We start from the raw sequence: 23,888 nt of genomic DNA, 5'->3' as shown, positions 1-23,888 counted from the left end.
TGGAGCATTATTTCTTTAAAATTAAAAAAAGGCAGGCAATAGAAGACATGCAAAATTATGCTCCATAACTGACACCACCCATACTTTGCTGTTATAATTAATCATTTAAGTAATTGACAAATTTAGCTTACCCTTGATTTGAAGTGAAGGCAATTTAGGGGAGAAGTTGATGAAAAAATACAGTTTAACCTCTCTCTCTCAGCTGTCTTCCAACAAAAGGAAGGCACTGTCTCCTGCACAGTGCCATCCTGGTCTCTGGTTAACAGAATCTCTATATTGCCTTTTTGCCAGATTCTTGCATCTCAGTCTTTGGCTGAGACCCAGCCCATCATTGCGTGAAATGAATTACACGAAACTATTTTTTTTTTTTTTGGCTTTTGTTAAAAGTGAGCTGGAAATTGAGGCATAAAACAGAGGCTGATTTCATTCTGCAATTCAGATTTGGGTCAGATTTGCATCTTTGTTTTGGTGGCTTTAGTGTGACTTGAAAGCTGTAGTGACAACTCCACTTTTCATCTGAAGGGTACAGTAAATAGTTAAACAGTGGATGTCTCTAACATGTACCTTCAGAATAAATTCTATTAACATTCATTCAAGCATGACAGTCAGTGTATATCAGATATACTGTATTATAGTTGACTTGGTGCACACCCATAATACATGGCATATTTTACTTACTTTTTTATGTATTAAAGAACCAAAATTATTAAAATCTGAGAGGAGACAAGCTCAGAGTAAAAAAAAAAAAAAAAAAATCAACAGAAGAGGAAAAGCAGTGTTTTTCCCTCATAATAGCATAAATAGCTTGTTTGAAATGTAGGTAGTGAATTGAAAGAGAGAGATATTTGTGCTTCAAATTAGAAATCAGACAGATAGAGTACTTCACTACACAAAAAATGTACACATAACCTACAAACAGTAATAAAAATGCAAATACCCCAAGCAGTTCCCATTTTTCATTAATTGAATCCACTTTTTCAAGGAGATCATTTGGTAGTAAAACGCCACCTTTCTTCAGAGCTTCAACCTTACTAAGCAGCTCCGTCTTTTTCAGGTCCCTGATGGTCATTTCAACACTGTATCGCTAAAACGAGAAGAGAGAAGGAGAGATATCATTAGGAAGACAGGTGTTCTTAGAAAATCTTTGAGCACAGAGTTACTGATGCTCATGGCTGTTAAAAGTTTTTGTTTCCAAAAAAATGTATGGGGAGGCTAAGCCCAAGTACCTTCAGAAGGTGAGGAATTTCACCAAAAACAGTTCAAACATGTATATTCACACATACATAAACATTCAAGGAATTCCATTTAATTGACTAAGATTTATGTCATTTTATTATTTTTTTTGAAGATTTATTTATTTCATTTTATTTTGAGAACGAGAGCAAGGTAGGGGAAGGGCAGAGGGGGAGAATCTTTCAAGCAGACTCCCAGCTGAGCAAGAAGCCTGACTTGGGGCTTGATCCCACAACCCAGGACATCATGAACCAAGCCAAAAGACTCAGATGTTTAACTGACTGAGCCACCTTAACTGACTGATTTATGTCATTTTAAAGTAAAGTTTACATAGACATTTGATCTTTAATGTAAAATATTCCACATAGGAAAATACCTGGTCCAAGAGGATTTAATATTACAGTTAATTTCAGTCACTGTTTGGCTCCAGAGTGCTGCCCATCTCTCATCTCCGCCCCACAGAGGACTGGTAGTATAGGGTAGTACAAATAAAAGGATCCCCCAAGATTGTGTGACCTTCATCCTGCATTCTCAGTGAATACTTGCCACCCCCCCCCCAATTTTTCTTTTATTTAAAAACTGTGTGGGCTTGATAAAAGGTACATATAGAGGAAAAAAAGAGCAAACCAGTGCTTTGGAAATGGTTACAAATCTATGCTTCTTTACTGATGACCATAAAATGTCCCCAAACATCATAATTGACTACAGACACTTCTCCACCATTATACATTGTATTCTAACAAACTGCCAGGTGAGTCTCTGCTAGAAAATGTTTTTCTAGAGATAATCTAAGTGCCATTTAATATGGCACTAACTACAGTGATTTTTTTCAAATAACTCTGTGGATAACTTCATAGTTAGAAAGCCTTATATTACGAATAACTATACATGACTGTGGCTATATTTTTTTAAATGTACTACACAGAAAATCACCTGTGAGTAGAAAACTAGATCTGGTGAAAATATTACACATATCTTATGACTTTTTAGCACATTTCCAAAATATAATGGCAATCTCCTTTTTTTTTTTTTTTTGAGGTGCATAAATTGGGCCACTGAGGCCCTTGGTAGTATAGCTCCATTGCTCTAACTGAGCCAAGATGAGCACATTATCAGATCTAATCAGAAAAGCTTTTGTCTGGGCAAAGCAGCAAATTAGCCAAGTTCAAAACAGGCCCAGGCATGTTATTCACTCTGAAAACACGATATTCTGTAAGACCCCAAACTAAAATACAATTGGAAGCAGCTTAAAGGAAAAGAAGGTGTGAGCTCCTTGTTTTGGGTAATAGACCCTCAGCATTTACGGGCATATGTTTGCATACTTTTACTTTCCGATTTTAATCTTCCATTTACACTAAACATGCACATTATTTGTATTATGTAAACTTCTCCAAATGTTAGTCATTTGTAGATCACAGAACAAAATCTTTCAAATGAGGTGATTTAAAGCATTTCATAGTATTAATGAATGTTGATCAGGGTGTCAAAGTGCCCAAAATTACATGAATATGCATAATGAAAAAAATTAAGAATTTTTTTAGAGCTCCTCCAGAATTTGACCCATGATACGTGGGAGATTCTGATTGCATTTTCTAATGCCAGGTGATTACCAGGACCCTGTCACTCCAATATTTAAATAACACACTGGCCGCTGGAGTTTTCTGGACAAAAGACTCAACAAGTATTCTAGAAACCTAGATAGTGTTTTATTTATCAGAGTGATGATTGAGGAGAGGGCAATCTGCTTTCTGTAATCAGATTCCCATCTAAAGATGATGCTGCTGACAAAGATTTACATAATTAATCTGGTAAGACTTCTTTGACATAATATTGGGGAAACCAGCATTTCAGGCAGGCAGAAGAATCCTATTCAAATCTTTTGCTTATGCCACGTGCACTGACAGAAGGAGTCCTCGGGCTGTGCCACCTGGGAGCAGCTTCAACCAGTTATCACTGTCACTTATGACAAGCCCATCCCCTCTCTTTACCCCAACTTTTAACGGCTCCCACACAGCGGATCAGTCAAGGCAGAGAATAGTTTAGATTTGTCTCATAAAAATGATAATCTAGTAATAATAAAAAATATAAAAAGCAATTAATTTCATTTTAGACATAATAAAATAACTTTCTCTAAGAAACGTGGTATAAGTAAGTAGCCCCGGCAACAGCTATTATAAAAGATTATTACACTAAAAACCCTTGTATTTATGTATGCTCCCTGTCGTGTCACCATGTAACCTACTATATAAATAGCTTGATTAAAGATGTGATTGATGGACAATGCCTTCAAACTATGAAAGCTAAGAGAATCCAGCTAATTGTTAGGTCTGTTGGCATGTGCACAAGAGCTACTTGAATGTCATGTAATTTAAGGCAAAAATATTGATTTTAATTTTTGAGGCACTCCGAAGGTTGAATCTAGGATGATCTAGGACCTCAAGTCACATATGGATGTAACGATGCCGGAGGGTAGTTTTTGTTGAGGCTCAAGACATTTCACTCTTCTCTCTTCAACATCTTTTCATAGCCTTAGATGGGGAGAATCAACTGCCAGCTCCATCAGTTCTCAGTCATCCTATCAAGTAGGCTACTTTCTCCTGTGGTGAAAGGATAATTTAATCTTCATATTCATTTCACCCACAGCAGTAAGTGAGCAGAGGCTGCCCCATTGTGTCCTAGAGTCTGGGGATATTATGATAGAGACTACTCTTCAATAGCCAAAAATGAGATTAACAAAGTTAAAGTCAGATGGCTTTTCTTGAGTGCTAAGGTAAATAAGCATCCCGTATTTAATTTCCCCACAGCACCTGCTGTGGGCCTCTCTGTCTAGTCAAAAATAAAATATACTCTATTGAAAGGGCATATTTACATTATTGAGTGTATTTGCTTGGCCAATTCAATTTTGACTAATGAAGCCTCCTAATAGATACGTGAATGATCTAAATTAAAGGTGCAGCCCCCTCCTATCCTAAATGTCACTCCTGTGTGTATGGAAGGTATATAAGAAAACTTTAAAAACAAAGTTAAAAATAACCACAAACACTAGCTTCCTGTTTCAATCAAAAATTAAAGAAGTTTTTAGAAATCCTTATTCATTGCTTACTTTTTATAAAAACACAAGTGCTAAAATTGAATTATAAAACAAAGCCTGTAAAAACAGGAATTTCTGAAGTAAATATAATTAGAAATGCATAAAGACTTGATTGAGATAACTTTTTTGACAGTTATGCTAAGGGTTCTTTTCCCTCCTAAAATCTTTTTTTTTTTTTTTTTTTTTTTTTTTTGTTAAAAATCACACCAAAAATTCTGCCCAAATGGAGACTGGAACAATGCCTTGAAACAGTGTTAATTGTCACCATGGAAACCAGAAGAATAAGCCATTTTGAAACTGGTATAGAAGGCACACATTGAGCAACTCAAGCATTTTTCTGCCTCCCTCAATGTTAAAGAACAAGATGCCTTGTCACTGTGAGGTCAGAGAAAGAAAGCATCATGAAAGGGTTGTAGATGCTCACTGTCTGGTAAATAAAAAAAAAAAAAAATAGAAAATAAACTACATACAGCTAATGCTATAAGACTCTACCCAGTGAATCTTTTTGAAATAGAAAGATCATCAAAAGATGGCCAGGATGGGGGGGATGGATTCCACCTAAGCAAAACTTCAGGGCTATATTATGTGAACCTTGCCCCCAAAGCTCCCTGGGAATTCTGCTGTTGTAATAAAACTTCAGAAGAGGAAAGAAAAAAGGCAGCATGATGGAATTCAAAATAATGCTCTAAAAGCACACAGAGAGATTAAGACATCCATTGTAAGACTTTTGTATGGTGCTTCTGTTGGTTATGCTGAAAAGAGACCAGACATTGCTGAGCAGAGAGTGAAGTTTGGGCTACGAGAAAACACAAGAATTAACCCAAAGAGTTTTCTTGATTATTAGAATAGGGCTGTCCGAATCTGTGTCTTCAGGGTTGGAGCATTTATATCTTAAGCCATATTTTTGAGCTTTATGTGACTTTCTATTAGGAAGAGTTAAGGCAAGGAGAATGATTTAGTTATTAGAATAACAAGTTTGAGTATCTTTCCCAGGGCAAAGTAATACCACAAACACCTGTGTATCCAGCATAATCTCCTTTTCTCGAAAACTCACAACAGAAAGATAGAGAAAATACAGCAAGGGGGAAAAAATTGTATTTCAGCCTATTTACCAGAAAGCATATGCTAGGAATATACCAGATCACCAAACTACTGGTAAAACGGTACGTGAAAATGCGCATTTTTGCACAAAACTACAGAGATGCGTCTGTCTGTGACTCCCGTATTGTGCTTTCTGGCTAGTGTTTGCCCTCCTCATGAGAGGCTTCATGGTGGCCCCTCAGCAAGTCCATGCCTAATGCCATTCAGTGGCGAACAAAGAGTCTTTTTACATGAAAGTCCAGGGTCCACGGCTCAGCTGTACATGCCCCCGAGTGCAGGAATCTGCTAGAGGCCAGTGAGTCCCTGCAGTAGCTCGGGCGCTGCCCCCTTTTCCAGAACACCAGTGTCCAGCCCGTCACCACGCGTGAGTTTCACATGGAGCCAATATCACCATCACTTCAGGAAGGTGTGCAAGACAGAAGAGGGCTCAAGCCCAAGACAAATAATAGTCGTTATTTCTTGCAAACTCTTTGTATTTTACCATTAGCAATTTATGGCGAATAATCGCACAGTGAAATTATAGAGACTCCTACAATTGTCCTTGTAAATTAATAATAGGCTTTCTTGATTGGGATAAATTTGCTGCTGAGCCTTTGGAAAAATTAAAAAGTGCAATGTCATTTAAAATTGCCAGAACTCGCACAGCAAATTACATCTGAGGTTAAGAATTGAGTTTTACCCCCTCTTCCAGCTTATTCCATTTGCATGATCTGGAAATCACATTACATTGGCCATGTATTGTTAATTGGACATAGATTGCATTATCTTTAATATAAATCAAACTACAAATATTAAAATGAATTGCAAATTCCCTAATAGAAGATCATAAAACAATCTTTTTTAAAGTATCTCCCATTAATAATTTAATTCCAATTATATCACTCAGAAAACTTAAGTAGGAAACCTGGCAACTTATTTCTCCAATCATTTCTTTTACATAACAGATACCTAAGCCTTTGAAAATAAATACCCAGGGCAAAATTCATTGTTATAGAAGAAAAATAAAAACATCAAGAACTGAAAACTTTTCATTCTGATTTCCTGTAAAATACTGCATAAGAACCCCCAGCCCGCCTGTCTGGTCCCTTCCCCACCTATGTCAAGGGTCAGAAAGAAGTCTCCACAGAGATCTAACTAAGTTCCTAGAACTATTGTAATCTTACTCTTAAAAATTATAAAATTGATTATTATTCTTTTATTTATTTTTAAAAGGTTCTCTAGCCCCTCAGATTTCCCTATAAATCTGCTATCTTTCTGAAGCCTTTGCATGGCCTTTAATGAGTTTATATTAAATATTTAATACTGTTTAGGGCATATCCACTACTACCCAAAACAGTTATATTCCCAGCAGTCCCACTGTTTCAGGCAGAGGACTTGATTGATCCTCCTAGCCTGAATTGAGTAGAATGAAAAGAAGCAGTTGGAAAATAGCAGCAATCATTTAATGCAGATGACCTCTGACAGCCTCGCAGCTCTTCTATCTGAACAGAAATTTGCATGGGGTCTCTGTGCAGAGGAACAATGTAACCTAAATGGTAGACAATCTTTATTCTAATGAAGTGGGTGTCAAGGTCAATGTAAAACTGCAATGATAAATGGTGCACCACTAGGCAAGAGAAGTTGCATAGGCATTGTAGTGCTTTCACATTAATTGAAGACTGAAATGCACTGCGTGAAAAGCACAAGCCTCTCTTTTCACCATAATGTGTTAATGCGCCAATGCCGAAATGATTTCTTCAAGATGCTTGCCTGTTGACACATATCTTATTGCAAAAATAACGCAAATGTGGGATTATGGCCAAAAAATGGACATTTTTAGAATTTAGCTTTTGCCTGGGACAGAATTACAAAAACCTAAATAAAATGTCCCCAAACAAGTCCTGACACCTAATGTAATTCCTTTGATCCCCTTTTCTTTTCTTTTTCTATTTAGACCTGTCTTTAATTAGTTTCAACCAGGCAACCTTTATGGACCCCTTCGCTGGGTACTTTCATACTGAGCTAACTGTAAAAAAGGACCAAAGAGAGGAGAATCATTCAAATATTTTTTCTTCTCACTTCTAAGTTTTCTGCTTAGTCTGCAGTTAAGATCTTCAGGTATTGTTTGTCCTGAGTGAAAATGTAGGAAAAGCCTATGGTTTGTAAAAGAAAATAACTATTTTCTAGTGTGAGAACTAGAAAACTATAATCTGGCCGTGTGACATTGCCAAAATGACTATACGGCAATAATTACACCATTTCTTCAGTTGATCTAGCAATTTTGTGGCAGCCAATTTTTTTCATTATATAAAAATAAGGACTGTAAGCTGCTTTAAAAAAAATCCTGATCTACTTAAGCCTGTCTAGGGGACATTGTTTGCTAATACACTCATTAGCAACCAAGCATTTTAACTTCATCAATTAAACAGGAAATGGAGTTGCACCATTAGTTTCACAATTTGCTAAAATACTGATAAGAGCATATTACAAACCATTTGAGAAACATTTTCAGGCTCAACCCATAATATGTCATAAACTCCATGCATTTTTAAGGTTGACTTTTTTTTTTTTTCCCTGATTCCGGTAGATGTAGCCACCTTTCTAACACTAAGCTTCCTGCTACAAATAGATTTTTAACAATGGAATTACAGTTATACTAGTCAGAAACAGTGAGCGGGTCTTTTGGTCTGTAGTCTTGGTGACTAGGAGGGCTATTAGTATGATTTACTAGAAAATAAATGATATTGCTGGTTTGCAAATCTGAGGGAAAACAAAGTATTTCAAATAGAATTTAAAATTCCTTAAATGGTAACTTAGAGGGAAAAAAAATCTCAATATGAAGGAGGATAGTGAAAAAGAAAAAAAAGTTACTGATGAAACTGTTTAAAAAACTGTACAGCTTCATCTGTGTGTGATTTGTCAGGTCTGAAGCTTTGACGTGCCCAAGGGGCAGACCCCAGCGGGGAGTAGGCTGCCGAGCTAAATAGCTGTGAAAGAAGTCTTAATGTAGGATGGAATTCAAACTAACCTTGACATGACCTCGGGAAAAATATGCAAAAAGTAAAATGAATGCACTCTGCAAGATACATCCTAATTTTGTGGTGGAGCTGGTTAGTTTTACAAACATAACTGAGACCTTAAAAGAAAAATAGAAAGCTAGTAAAAGGGGCAAACTTTGGAATTCAGGCAAAAAACGTAAGCAAGCATGATGTGTTACTGTGAAGGCATGTGAACCATTTGGAAAGAATCCAAATAAAAATCCACACCGAACAATATTGTTGTCAGCCTGTCTATTCAGGAAAATTGGGGGTTTTTTTGTTTTGTTTTGTTTTGTTTTGTTTTGTTTTTTTTAGGTTGAATATAAATGACACAAAGCCAAGATTACATCACTGCATTACAAAGTCTGTTGTGGTTTTTAGCTGAACAAGCCCCATGGATCTATTGGTTTAGGACAGTAATTCAGTAAGGAGGTTTTAATGTGTTATTTTTCCTCCAGTGACAATAAAAAAATAGAGGAATTTAGGGAAGAAATACTGTGGGTGCTCTCTAGTCCATCTCTTCCTTTTGATCTGTATTTGATAAGCCAAGCTCATGTTTTAGTTGATGCATTGAGTCTTGATTTGACTTTATTATAAATTTTGCCTGTTTTGAAGTGATCAGCGTAGGAGGGAGGCATTTGTTCTAGCTCCTTGGCCAAGAACTGGCTAACTCATTGGATATATGGAAATTTTAATTGACTGTCAACTTGTGTAGAAATTCAATCCTATTACCTTCTCAATGCAATTTTGTAGCAATACCAGTTATTTACTACACTACTAACCAGATTTTAAACATAATTAAATTGCTAAGAACAGACACCCAAAATCTAATGACTTAAATCCCTACAGCAAGGATGTGAATTCCTAGATCAGGTATATTTGATTTTCATAAGCATAAAGTGAGCAGAAGGATGCAATCATTTAATAGCACAGAAGTACAAGTTTTCCTGAGAACCAGTTGAACAACTTGTGTAAAGATGATGGTTTCATGGGTATGTTACACCACAGGGCTCTTTTTTGGTCTGGTTTTATTCGATATTTTTATTAATGATACACAGAAGTAAAATATGTTTATGGCATGTTGATTGGAATGCCAGATTATACTAATCTCAATGATCAATAAAGAATAATAAATATTTAGTTCAGAGAGCAGGAATTCAAACACACACAACGTAGTGGTATACTCGCAAACTGGATCTCTGCGTGGAAAAGAAAAAGAAAAAAAAAAGCCCTGATTTGTAAGGTTTGCTGATTTCCCTGTTATAAATACTCCCACCATGGCAGATTCCAAACTACCAAAGGTTGCTACTGCCAACAAAATTCCTTAATATTTAACAATCAGTTCTTCTGACTCAGTACTAGCTAGATCCAGTACCCTACAGCCTGGCAGCTGGTGGAAAGAAGGTGAGTTGAGCACAGATAAGTCATATTCTTTCATACTCCAATTGTTGCTAATGTCTTGGAAAAAGAGACCTATTTTCTCTACTAAAAGAAAAACAATGCAAAAATATGAGGATTACTAACATTTGATCCCAGGAAAGGGGAAAATGGAAGAAGTAGTGTGGATTGTGGAGGGTAGGAAAACCCAACTTCCATCCAAAAGGGGCAACCACTACCCAGCTCTGCCAACTGTTCCTATGTTGAGAATATGGCTTCAAGATGGCTTCTGTATGAACAGGAATATATGTTTAAGAGAAGACAGAAATATATATTTTCATGTGAAATCTCCTCATTTTTATACATTGAATTAAAACTTAACACTGTACAGGCCAAACTGTGTCTCTGAGTGGGATCCAATTCATAGGCAATTGCTTCACAATGTTTATTTATGATGATACTGTACTCCAAAGGGAACACAACATGCTAGCATAGTAGATTGAATCGGGTCAAACGACTGAGCGCCAGGCCTGAGCGACCTCTTCCTTGCTCAGGCCCAGCCTCTGGAGTTCATTCCTATCAATGCCATTTTGATTGTGCAGTAAGATGAAAATTTGTCATTACAATCGTTACAGTGACAAAGAAATGCAAGACAAGTCAAGCCTGAGATAATAACCTCCCACCAATAAAAAACAAAAATACAAAAACTGCATAAACAGTAGAAGTAAGTCAACAGACAGTGGAAGGTAAATATAAAAAAGGAAGTATGATCTGGGGCTGGACTGAGACAAACATAGGGTTATAAATAAGAAAAGCAACAGATCAGTTTGATGGTGACTTACTAAGCTCAAACCTGCAGTGCTGGATCTGGTTGGGTTTCATTTTCTAAGCAGGGCTTAGACAATGTCTAAAATGTCCAAAGGAGAGTACTCAAAGAAGGAAGAATAGTCAATGCTTCTTTGAGGAGCAAGCTGTTGAAGAAGCTGAAGATATTCAGCCAAGGGTAAGTAAGAGTTGAAGATGAGAGAAGAGAGGGAAGGACAAGTTAGTAGACTTGGAAAATTAGAGGGCTTTCAATAGAAGAATATTAATTTCTTTCATCTGGTCTCAGAGGTCAGGCATGGGATCAAAGGTTGAAGAATAAGTGGGAGTGGAGCTTGGGCGATGGGGAGTTCCCACTTACCATGGGTATGCAGGTAGAGACCAGAAGTGTACTTGATAGATTTTATGACATAATGAGGCACTGAATGAGGGCTGGCCTAGAAAATAAAGTCTAAAGTTCCTCTCTATTTTAGAAAGTTGAGCTCTGTCCTCCCATTGCCAAATTAACCATCATGATGATATTACTCTGTGTAAAGGAGGTATGTCAAGACCAAAACACACCAAGGTAAGGAGAAGACAACACTTACTAGAACAAGACTCACATATAAGATTCACATGTAAAGAAACCTAGGAGAACAACAAGGGAGCAGAGATACAACCACATAAAACGTAAAGCTATTCAATCAGAGCTCAAGATGGGACACGGAAAATCCGAAGAAAAGGTAATGTTAAATGAAAATCCTCAAATCATCTTCAATCTGTACTTCCATAGAAAAGCATTTCATTGAACTTGAGTAGTAAATGAAACATTTTGGGTCCTTTTTTTGGTAAACATTTTATGGGAAACTTCACTAGAATTTATGCAGTTAAGTCAATATTTCAACAATCCCGTAGATTTGTTTTAAGGATATAAACTTCACAAATGGCACTCTCAAAAATTTTCTTCCATCAATACAGAACTTTCTTCAACAGATTGAAGAAATGTGTTATAACCCTTGCTGCCAGCAGTGTGGGCATAATGGCAATTTCTCCTCCATGCTATGAAACTTCATGGTTGTGCTATATTATGTTGAAAATCTGCACATCTCAATGGGTTTTCTGTGCATTCCAATGCACTTCAGTGACGATGTGGATCATTGCCATAATACATCATGACTGTTCTAATTACGGTTTCATTATGATGCACCATATCAGGGCTGTCGTAATGTCATGTCAGCACATAGTAAGAATAGTTATGCAATTATGTAATATCTGTTAGAGCACGTAATGTAGGATGGAAAAAAGACACAAGGAGCAGCAATTAATGTAATGGAAACTCAGTTTTCTCCTTTAAAAAGTTGCCAATTTAAAAGTATTATTTCTTCTGCTTTCCATCCTCTGACCTAAACAAATGCCTTGAAACACATCTATTTTTGTTTCATTGGGCACTACTTTATAATCTGCTGGATTTTTTAAAAAATAAAGCAAAATAAGATGAGAAAAAGGAAATTCCTGACTTTAGCTGTTCTCCACATGTCACAGGAAGAATGAGATTTGCCTACAATATACTACAAGAAATCCCATAAAAATTTGAGTGTAGTACATTAAAGTCCACTGAAGACTTACTATTATGCAAACTTCAAAGACGGTGTCACATTCTTCTCTTTTCCTTGATCTCTTGTGTAGACACGGAACTTCTTACTTTACCCCTTAAAACTTGATCAGCTGTATCTTAGATAAACTCTGATCATGAAATGAAATAAAGCATTGATATCCCTATTTACTTCCCTAAATTATGACCATATATATACACTTGCCTTTAGCCTTGCTGCCAAAATATGCCCAAATATGTATAAAAACAGAAATCTTATTATCTATCTTATATTTGAAGAATAAACTCTCAAAGGATGAGGGCTATTCCATTTCTGGCCAGTCATGGGGTACCTTGAATATTTGAGGTCTTCAGTAAACACTGAATCCATGAGTACTTTTTCAAACTAAGCATTATATGAATTGCTGTTTGTTGTTTTAATATACAACCATGGGAGAATTTATATATCAAAGCTTACCCCATATCTCTATAGCTGAATTATAGGCTTCTTCAGTGCAAGTATTTATAATAGAAATGCTGATGAAGCCTAAACCATGGACATATACAGTTGTGCAGCAGCAGCCATTTCAAATATAGATGTATTTTTAGCATTAGGAGGCACCAAGTTTGTTTAAATCTGGACTTTTTTTTTTTTCAATTGCAAGTAATGTTAATAGCACACTGTAAATGTTAAGGCTAAGTGTGCAATGTCAAAATAGATTGAATCTCTCTGAAAATTGGAAATTCAGGCTTTTCAAACGTAATCCAGATGTTTGGCTTTTATTCAGATTTCAAGAAAGAGGGAACTAATATGATATAAAATTCATACATGCATATTTCATTAGTGCCTTTTGTATCGCTGAATTAAACATTCTGAAACGTGCTTTTCCCAAATCACAGAGTTTTAAACCAAAGCAGTTGCCAAGATGTTGCGCACCTCAAAAATAATGCCAAATTAATTTCATAAGGAAGAGACTATATATTTCTCATGTTAATGCTGTTGATAATGTTTCTTCAAGGAGAGTATCTTGCTTTCTCTTTGAGGATGACAAGAAAAATGAGAGGTAGAGTGCTGCAGCCATTGTAGTTTATCAAAAAGATTGCTGCAGAACACGGTGACTTCGGAAATCTACAGAATCAGTGGTCTAAGTGAAGGCTGAAAGCACTACCCTTCCCCCCCATAATGTCATTATCAAAAACTATCTTTTCAAGTTTAGTGCACGTGGGCATTCTTCAGGGACTACGGACACCAGCACTGAGAAACTCACCATGGTATCCAGAAATCACCATGTCTTAGGTTTTAAGACAGAGCCGATCAAAGCATTTCCAGAGTTGTCCACTACCGAAACACAAAGGAAATGCCATGATACCATTATATATTCACATCAAGACTTTTTCCTTTGTAGTGTATTTCTGACTTTTTAAAGGGTTCTTACATCCATAATCTTAACAGAACCAAAATGCCATGGAGTTTTTCTTGGTGACCACCCAAATCCCTGAATTATAAAATATTTGATGCCTTAGGCCACTTTTTGAGGGTACTCTGGTACCTTCACTTCAGATAAGGATGAATGTAGTTTCAGAATTAGATTATAAGTTCCTACAATGGGGGTATATGGTCAGGGATCGTGTGTTCTTCACCCTTTATCCATAGCAACTCTTAGCATTATGGGTTAGCTGTGGAAGTTGGAAAATACTTATTCATTTGAATTTCTTCCAAACAAAAGACCAAGTAAGCCTGTATCAGCAGTTGAAATATATGTCAGATATACTAATAGTACACAGAAATGAGTAGCATGTGATTGCCTCCATTTATCTCTGAACTTCATATGTTCAGAGAAAAACTATTTGATCACAATCTCCAACACATAAATATTATTCTCAATTTTTAGACAGAAACGGTGAATAAAGTTAATTGTTTCCCATAGCCTGGAATAGTTAACCCAAGAAAAGCTTCTATAGAAATGTATCAAAGAAAAGAGGAAGGTGACAGAAACCTTTTAAATATTTAAGGACACCTTTTAGGAATTCAGTGTTTTCTCAGAGCAATAATATTTAACTCAGATGCAAGAGGTGGGTCCAATTTCCAATTCCAACAGCAATATACTATGGATTTTAAAACCTTTCTGTTCGAGCCCCTTTTTCTTTCTTTCTTTCTTTTTTCTTTTTTTTTTTTTTTTTTTTTTGGTTTCTTGGAGGGTACATGTCTATATTTACTAGAGAGAAAGCTTCAGAAAATAAATTTTAGAGATTTCAGGCTTTAAGCACTGTTTATTGTTCCAGCATCAGAAAGTCTGACTGTCATTTCAATGGATTGTTCTCTTTTTTGTTCTCCTATGACAAGCCCATGGGGAAAGTCAGTAATATCACTTCTGTCTTACAGATTGGAAATTGATACATAGAAGCTAAGTGACTTGCCCAAGGTCAGTAAGACATCGCTAAAACTCAGAAACAGAACTTTCAGGAGGAATTTCAGCTTAGTTTGCTATGTCATGCTGTCATTCTTGAAAAAGCATCTTTAGAAATCAGTCCAGAATTCTGAGAAAATTGGTAGGCCTTAGGAGTATAAGGTAAATAAATAAGGCCAAGAATGTCATTCAAACAGACTTCAGAGTAGTCAAAAAACACTTGAGAACCCCACCCTTGGAGCTTCTATGGCCAGATTAATTTTGATCTAAGTTCATCCTCCAAACCTCCACAAATTTTTAGTAGCATGAAGTTGAGGCTAAAAGGGCAGACAGGCTCTCAGTGATAGTCACACCTGTTGTTCAGAAGAATGATGGCTCACAGTTTAAAGAAGATCTAGGGTACAGGTGAAAATTTATTAGCATAAACTAAGAGTATAAAGAGCAAACAGTGGTTATGATAAGAGCTTTTGAGCATTTTTCCAGCTATGTAAGGGAGTCTTCCATAAACATTCAAAAACATTTATTAGAATAGCTCCATCAAAGAGAAACACAGTGAGAGAGAGAGAGAGAGAGTGTGTGTGTGTTTGTGTGTGTGTGTGTGTGTGTTTGTCCAATCACAAGAGTGATAAAAGTAAGAAAGAGGAAGGAGTAAAGATTTAAAGGACAAAATGAAATAAATACACAGACTGATATAGAGAAAGTAATAAGGAAATAGGGGAAATTACAAAAGTTTCACCAGGTAGGGGAAATAATAACTAATCCACAGAGAATAAACCATAAAAACTACCTAAAAGTAGAGAATGTTGCAGAAGAGGAAGGAGATCTCAGCTGGAGAGAAGGTTTTCAGTGAATGGGTCCCCTGAAATGATTGGATGAAAGAAGATGATACTGACAACTTAAAAATTAGTGTAAGAGCTGCAAAAATTCAGTAAGTGGAGATTGAAACAAAAAACCCCAGAAGTACCAGGATGTGGCCATTCAGTGCAGCTTTTAGCCATAACACTGGATAACTTCTCAAGACGAAATAGGTACAAACCTTGTGATTGGGAGGATTTTCTCTAAGCACATCAGAAGGGAGCCCCCTCAATGGGCACCGTTTTCTCTGTGGCTATTCCTTCTGCTTTTGCTCTATTGGTGGCTTGCTCTGTTGAGGGAAGTTATTTCATATTTTTGTGGTCATCCCATCTGTAAATCAGGGACAATGGATATCCTCACCACTTACCCACCACAGACATTTAAAGAAATAAACAGATCTTGTTTGTGTGCAATTTCAGATCTCTCTGAAAGATGTGCCATTTTAAAACAAAGTCTTAGATTTTAATACATATGACTTGTAACATATGACGTTAATACATATGACTCGTAATTCCCATTCCTTTTCATTAACCATCTTAAAAATAAGGGATTATAACTACTATCTACATTAGAGATATCATTAGAGATTTTATTAGAGAATAAAATAGGTCACAATGGAGAGAAGCCCCTGAAAAGGTAAACAATATTTATATATAATGCATATATATGGGCTATGTATACACAGTCTTTGTCTTTTAGAAAATATACCAACAAAGTGTTACTATTTCTCTCCCCACTTAATGAAGGGAGGAGGGAACATGCTGGTATTACCTAGTAACACTACTTCTCAAAGCCTACACACACATATCAATTTGATCACTAGGTCCTCTAAACATGGTGACAGAAAAGGACCCATGCCATGCATTTTAATTTGTTAATCAATGAGATTCAAGGAGTTTGGCAAAAATAAATAAATAAATGAAAATGAAATATAAGCCCGGAATCAGTTTGCCTATTTTTAAGCTTCGTTTGCATTGCTTACTCGCTTTGCCCTTCCCTGTGCCTTAGTTGCTCATCGGGGGATAATATTAATACCACTTTCACAAGGTTACTGTGAGGATTGAATGCACTAATACATGCAAAGATCCTAGAACAACTCCTGGTACGTAATAAGCACTAGGTACAAGTGTTTGTTCAAACTTGATCCAAATCATGCCTGCTAAGAAAATATGACGTTTGGCCTAACTTTTCTCATCTCTTTTATGCCATTAGTTTGTATATTTATGTATATAATTTCCCTTTACTACATAAAACATTGAATCTAGGACTCAATGTTCAATGGAAAACAATCTTGCCTTTTGCTGACTTTCATTGAACGCATGGATGAAAGCTATTAGAAGGTGCTGCTGATTTGCTCCTCTTCCCCAATGTATCTTCCTGATTTGGATAAAGTCCTAGTCATTTATCAAACTAAATCCTAGATCTGAGGGTTCCCTCCACACTATGTTGTACTCCTCTGCAACATACCTATCTTCGTATCTTCATTCCACTTACTTAAATTCAGTGAGGTTCAGTTCAAATATCATTTCTTCTTATGAAGACATCCAAAGAAGACAAGCATTTATTTTTTTTGCTACCACACATATTTGATATCTTTGTTATTATTTCTTGTTTTTTGGCTGCTTTTCCAAATGGGTTATAAATTACTAAAGGAAAAGGATAGCCTTCCTTTTATTTTGTTTTTCAGAGCATACAGTAACCCAAACGGATGTTTATTGCCTAATACCAGACAACTTCATTTCTTCTCACTTTTCCTGACTTCTAAAGGAAAGGTGAAATTATTAGACAGTTCATTCCGAATATGTGTTAGACATGAACATGAGACATATGAACATATATTTGAAAATATATATGGTAGGAAATGTTTGTGCTTAGGCAAACAGAAAGCAATGCAAATTTCATAAATTATTAGTTGAGCTTGATACTAATTAGTGTAGTTTGCAAAATGGGAAAAACTTGTAATCAATTTTTCCTCAAGCAAGTATGAATCTGCCTTTAACCAGATAGCTCTCCAGAGAAGTAGCCCCAGTAGGGAATATGGAATTAGAGAGATTGCCTGTCACTAGGTCTCCCAGGGTAACTCTGAATTCAAACGTGAGCCTGTTCTTTACCAAAATGCCCTAGGGACGATTCTGGTCCTTTCCTCATAGACAGTTAAATGCCTTTAGCAGTATTTGCTATGACATCCAATGTGACAATTCAAATACAAACCAGTGATGTGCATATCGCAACTCAAGCAGAAGGTAAGAACAGGTTGTTTGTACCATATAAAATGACCCATTTTCAATGGAAATAAAAGTGAATATATCTGTTCTGTGCTGCAAAAAAATTTGAGGAGGATTTGATCATTCTGCCCAAAGAAAAAGGTAGGAAAATTAAAATGTGTAGAAAATAAGACGTCAAAGAGAAAGCTAAATTTCCGTGACAGATTTAGCAAGGCACCGTTCAGAATCCAACTGAAGAGTTATCTACTACTGAATAAAAGTAAAAAGGAAGGGAAAGGGTCTAAAACGGCTCATAAAATTTGCATTTACTACTACTACTACTACCTGAAATGAACTAAAAATAATGTAGCATTTAGAAACTATATGCTTTTTATCGTACTTTTCCACAAAATTATATTTACTCATGAGTTTGTTTCCATAGCCTTTGAAATCAAGTTTCTATAGTTCTGGCTTTTGCCAGATGGTTCCTAGACCAATCAACTACTAACTGGAATTATCTTTGATTTCTCACCAGTGAGAGAATATTGAAGTTGGAACGGACCTCTAAACCACCCAGTCCATCCTCCGCTTTATAGATGAAGAAAACAAAATCTGAGAGGATAAGAGTCATTGCCCAAGGAGAATCCAGCCTCCTTCTCTAGCACTTTATCACACAGCTTTCTAATCTTCCTCACATGGCACTGGTCTTTAGCAAAGCTCACAAATAAGATAAAAGAAAATTCAAAAGGAGAATCTAGAGGATGAAAAAAAAAAAAAAAAAAAACATAAAGAAACTGGGGTACTGATCTGAAGTTCACCCATGCTCTTCAAGAGAAATTAACATAGGGATCCCTGAGGGGCATGGCCTTTGTTTTTCCTGTCGAAGCTTCAAGATTAGTCAGGACACAGCTGAGAAAAATACTGAGTTATGGTAAACCTCTTACATGATACCCAAACTCCTTTTTTTAAAAACCACTATGATGTAGGTTTGAGTTCGCGTTTAAATATTTTTATTTTGTTTTTACTGTTTTAACTGTTTCTATCTCCGATTTAGAACTCATTTTCTAAATCAGTGTGAATTTATGTATCAAGACCAAACATAAAATAGAGAGTCATTTCAGAACAGCAAAGCCACCGGAGAAGTGCTAATAAGAGCAGAATCACAGCCAAAGTTGAAAGAAGTGCATTAGATCCATTTTCTGCTTTCCTTTGGGTCCCACAAGCACAATAGAGCAGAGGAGGCCACCTGGTGGTGAAATGAACCAATTAACCATTTAATGCTACATTGAAGAACAAGGAAAACGGGCAGACTTTGGGTTCTTATAAGAGGAAAATTAGAACCTTGGGTAAAAGAGTGGTAATCAACAGGTATTATTGTGATGCAGACAGAAAATTGAACTGGGAAATCATTCAAGTCTTTAGAATAATGTATATTACTAAAGAGTTGTCATAATAGTTATTTATATACAAGGGAATGGTGAAGTTTTCTACAGTCAGATAGTTTAGGCACACTGGCCATTTGGTCACTGTCAAAATTACTCAGTTCTGTTATGGAAGTATAAAAACAGCCACAAACAATACATAAATGAATGTGCCTGCCTATGTTCCAATAAAACTTTATTTAAAAAAAAACAAACAGGCCATGGGTTGGATTCGACCTTCCAGCTGTAGTTTGTTAACCCCCGAGTCTGTATTATATATTGAGCTACTTACCAAGCAGAAGGCTGAACCCCTTATATACATTACTCATGGAATCCTGGCAACCTTTCAAAACGGGGGTTTTCCCCACTTCACAGATTTTAAAACTGCAGCTTAAAAAGTTTAAACAATTTGATGGAAAACAATCTACACTCCTTCTAACATAGAAATGCTTTCTAGAGCCTCATGACCATTTTTTCTCTGTGACTACAGAAATCTGCTCTGACCCTCCCTGCCATTTATCCTGCAGAGGCTGCTTCTGGTTCTCTCCATGGAGACTTTGCTCCTGTTTCTCCATCTTGCATTCTTTTGAAATGTTGTTTGTCTCCTACCATCTCTTTCTCCATCACTTCTTTTATGTTTAAAAACTTTATGTCAGTTTTCATAACAACAGATGTAAGCAAGCATGAAAAAAGACAAAAGCAATGTATTAAAAATAGATAGCCATATATACAACAATAAGCCAAGGAAACTGTCATACTGTATATGCTCCAAATGGAATGTGAGCCAAAAACATGATGCTCACTCTTACATAAATAATATATTACGCATCCACTGGGAGAAGAAGCAGCTCTGTCCCCTAAACGGGAAGATTTTTTAGCCCATTTTATATCATTTTCTTTTCCTTCTCGAACTTTTTTTTTTTTTTTAAGGTATACAATATGTCATACTATCCCAGACAGGCAATATTCCTCTTCCAAACCATCCATGAACTATTTTATTAACTGTTAATAAGAGAGAGTTGAAAAACCTGATGGAGAAATCCATGGAGCTTGGTAAAGCCACTCAAATATATGGACCTACCATCACTACCTCAATATTAGCATATTTTCTCCTACAAAAGAGGATAGAAGTGGTTTCAGTTAGATAGAATATAGACAAAACCAACAGAAAGGACTTTTAAAAGATTTTTTAATTTGAAAAGAAACCTGCAAGAGCTTGAGAAATGTGACTATACAGAAAACGGAAAGAAGAGGTTTAATTACCGAGCATGGATTCTGGCCGATTTGACAATTAAACCTAACAACAGAAGGGATTTACACTAGATATAAGAAGACTTTCAGGGCAGGGAGAGTTGTTAAACATTTTAATGGGAGGCTGTGGAATTCCCTCTGGAAAGATCTTTAATGGAGGACAAATTCTTTCCTATCTGGAATGGATAAAAAACAATCCTTGAAAGAGAGGAAATGAAATGAAGGTCCTTATGAGGTCACTTGCAGTCCTGAAACTCCAGGTAAATTTCTCACTTCCCATGGAAATAAATAACTGTACAAAACCTCTAAGAGATTCACTTTGGGAGATTCCGGAGAAAACACTCATTAAGCAGGCGATTTAAATCAGAAAGTATTTATTGAGTGCCCGATATTACCTAGCCCCAGGGAGAGCAGAGCACAGGTCCCAGCAGCAGTGCTGGACAATGGACAGAGAACACAATTATTCACTTCAGTTAATTTTTTTAAAAAAATCTTTGAACTCCAATCAGCTTTCTGGAACTGTCTATTTCCTGAACTGGGTGAGCTCAAAAAATCCCACAAGAGCTGGCTGTCACATGAGATTTCTGGCATTACTCATGGTATCCCTGGATCTTTGTGTAAACAGAAAAGGCTTCTGACAGTGTTTCCATACTTCATCTCTTTTTCTAACCCAAACTTGGACGGACGGAGCCTCTTAAACTATCATCAAAACATGGATTATAAAATGCTAGCCAACTTTGAGTTATTTTGCTATATTCCCATGTTGCAGAAGAAGAATTCAATTAGCTCAACCCTAGAGATTCATTTATACTTAAGTTTTAATGAACACAATTTTTGTTCATGGCTTGTAAGAAATCCAGTGATTTACAGAATGGCTCTTTAGCATCAGCAGGCAGAAGAGACTGAGGAAGAAGAGAGAAAGATCACACAGAGGAACATTCTTCACACATATTTTCAAATCTCAACATGTCCCAGTTGAGGAAAGCTGAGGAGGAAGGACAAAGTTCAATGGGAAGACAGTAAACCCAAATGGATGTCAAGGACAAAAAATAGGGGCAAGAGGTGAATTCATCACAAATCTTTATCAAATTCTAATTTTAAATGGTACATCTTTTAGATTTTTCTTAATTGCATAAAATCACTGAAGCTCACAATTAATGGCTAAGTTAAAAATTTAAATGACTATATGAGAAGATAATTTTTTAAAACTGTGAACAGTGTGAAACTTTATTTCAATGAAAGAGTGGGAGACAGTTTCAAAATTACATTTTAACTTTCTCCTGACCTTACAGTGGTCAACCTTAATTTTTTTAAGTTGCATATTTGAATTAGCCAGCTGTAGCTTTGGAAAGAGGAGTCTGTCTTTTTTAGACTCCATCTATCCACCCTCATCACGACGGACGTGGGTTACTTCTTATTGTTTTTCTCACCTTCCTCATGACTACTTCTTTAGACATACCTACTCCTCTGAAGTCAAACCCAATTTTCTACAACAAATATGTCAATAATCTGTCACATTAACTATGGTACAGGAAAAAAAAATGTGCTGATATTCCTACCATGTCTAATGACTGTCCACGTTCACCTGCATCTATTGTTCTATTTTTAGTTTTACATTCTTATGGTACAAGTTATTATATGTTTAAGTAATTATATTGTCTACATAATCAAGAAGGCATGACCAAATAATACAGTTTGATAGGTTGAAGACTAGCCACAGAATTATGGTGGTTAGTTGTATATTTTTGTACCCTTTGTCTCAGACATGGGCATCATGATGCTTCCCTTCCTCCCTCCCTCCCTCTTTTTTTCCCCCTCTTTTTCTCTCAGACACCAACCTGGCCAAATCTGAGTACCCTGAGTATTAAGAACTTCACTCAGCAGTACAGTTTTTAAAGGAGAGAGACTGATGGTTTTGTTTTTATATACTATAAGAAGAGGCCATGAGGTTTCAGACTGAATGACCGCTGCATGAAAATAGGGTTGTTTTCTTGCAAAAATAATGAATTGATAGCATAGTATCAATTAGTAGGATTTAATTAAAAGCTTATTAATTAAATCTATTTGAAAAGTGTTTCTCAATATGTATTTATTGCATTTCTATTATGTGCCAGGTACGACACTAGGCAGTGGAGATATGGCAATAAATGATGCAGACACGAACCTTGCCCTCCTGAAGTGTGGAGTCTAACAAAAATTAAAATCATTCATTCTCACATTTGGTCCACAAAGTCCAAACCTATCATCACTATTAAAAAGTATGCATTTAATTATAACAAAGTACTCATGGCTAAATTATTCTCAAGGAAGGCTCTGTTAGGGAGGCCCCTGTGAATACTGACAGGGTAAAACTATTACAATGAAGGTAGCAAAATTGAATATGTCAAGACTTATAACATAGAAATGAGCTCCAAACTGAAGTTTAGCATATATATGAAGAAGTCTGTGTATATATTTACATATGCGTGATTTAAATGTCTCGGGACTTCCAGCATATTTGGTCCAAGGAATCTGGTTTCACCCAAATTCAATCCTTATGAATGATATTTTTAACTAGATGAGTTAATACTTTGTATACGTGTATATATGTGTCAATACACATAAATGTGTGTACATGTTACCCTTTCCACGAACTTCCACAAAGTTCGTGCATATACCCTTTCCACGAACTTCCTAGTTTTCAATGGATACAATAAAATGACAAGGGAAATATCACGAATCACAAATTTTCTTTAAGTCATTATCAATGAGCATATAGAATCAATTACTTAGGAAAGCAGCTGAAATAGTAAGTTCAGAGGAGTTACATGGTGTATAGATGTCCTTCTGGAGAAAGGCTCTGTGGTCTAAAGAAGTTTGGAAGAAAAATTAGAATCAACCCCAGAAGCATTAGCCTGCTTGACTCTTTCCTGGCTTTAGCAAGAGAAAATGGGCGTGTGTGTGTGTGTGTGTGTGTGTACGCGCGCACACGCACGCACATGTGTGGGTAGTGTGTATGTGTTTATGTTTTGTGTCTTATGTAAATGAATGAAGGTTCAGCAGGAAGACCACTGCTTCCCTCATAGCTTACCCCAGTGTGCCTCATTAGGAACAGAGTGTCACAGAAGTGCCTAGTTTAAGAATGTATGAGCTTCGCAAATGCCAACATTATTAAAAAATATGCTTGGGAATGCCCTTGTTTCTGAGAACTGAAATTGCCTCCTTGACAAGACTGGAAAATGTTTTTTTTTTTTTGCAAATGATATTCCTCTAGAGTATCTCTCCATGGGGACACTTCCTCAGTGACTCTCTTTGGCAATAACAGGATCCATGAGGTTGAATCTTCCTAGGGCAATGCTGCCTTTAGTGTACCCCCACAAACATAAATATTTTCAGCCTTAGCTTTCCTGAATCTAACAAAATATAGGGAGGTCCCTGTTCCACATGGCAACATTGTTCTAGGGTGCTGAGGTGCTTAAGAAAGTTTGAGGGTTTTCACAGAAGAGCCTGATGATTGGCTAAGGAGCAAACCCAAGTCTATCATGTTTTCTCTGCTGAT

At 36.4% G+C, this 23,888-nt stretch overlaps 1 protein-coding gene across 5 annotated transcripts in view; it reads right to left on the bottom strand.

The window, feature by feature from the left end:
* Window positions 1–23,888, bottom strand: part of AKAP6 (A-kinase anchoring protein 6) — a 464,720-nt gene that overhangs the window by 81,287 nt on the left and 359,545 nt on the right. For all 5 annotated transcript variants that reach the window (XM_059181873.1, XM_059181872.1, XM_059181875.1 and 2 more), the window contains one exon: window positions 938–1,084. In XM_059181873.1, the coding sequence (XP_059037856.1) occupies window positions 938–1,084 (147 nt within the window). The remainder of the gene's footprint in view (window positions 1–937; window positions 1,085–23,888) is intronic.

This window comes from Mustela lutreola, chromosome 7 (assembly GCF_030435805.1).
Source record: "Mustela lutreola isolate mMusLut2 chromosome 7, mMusLut2.pri, whole genome shotgun sequence".
Classification (NCBI taxonomy): Eukaryota; Metazoa; Chordata; class Mammalia; order Carnivora; family Mustelidae; genus Mustela; species Mustela lutreola.
Note: the sequence above shows the minus strand (reverse complement) of the source record. Positions and strands in the feature narration are given on the sequence as shown.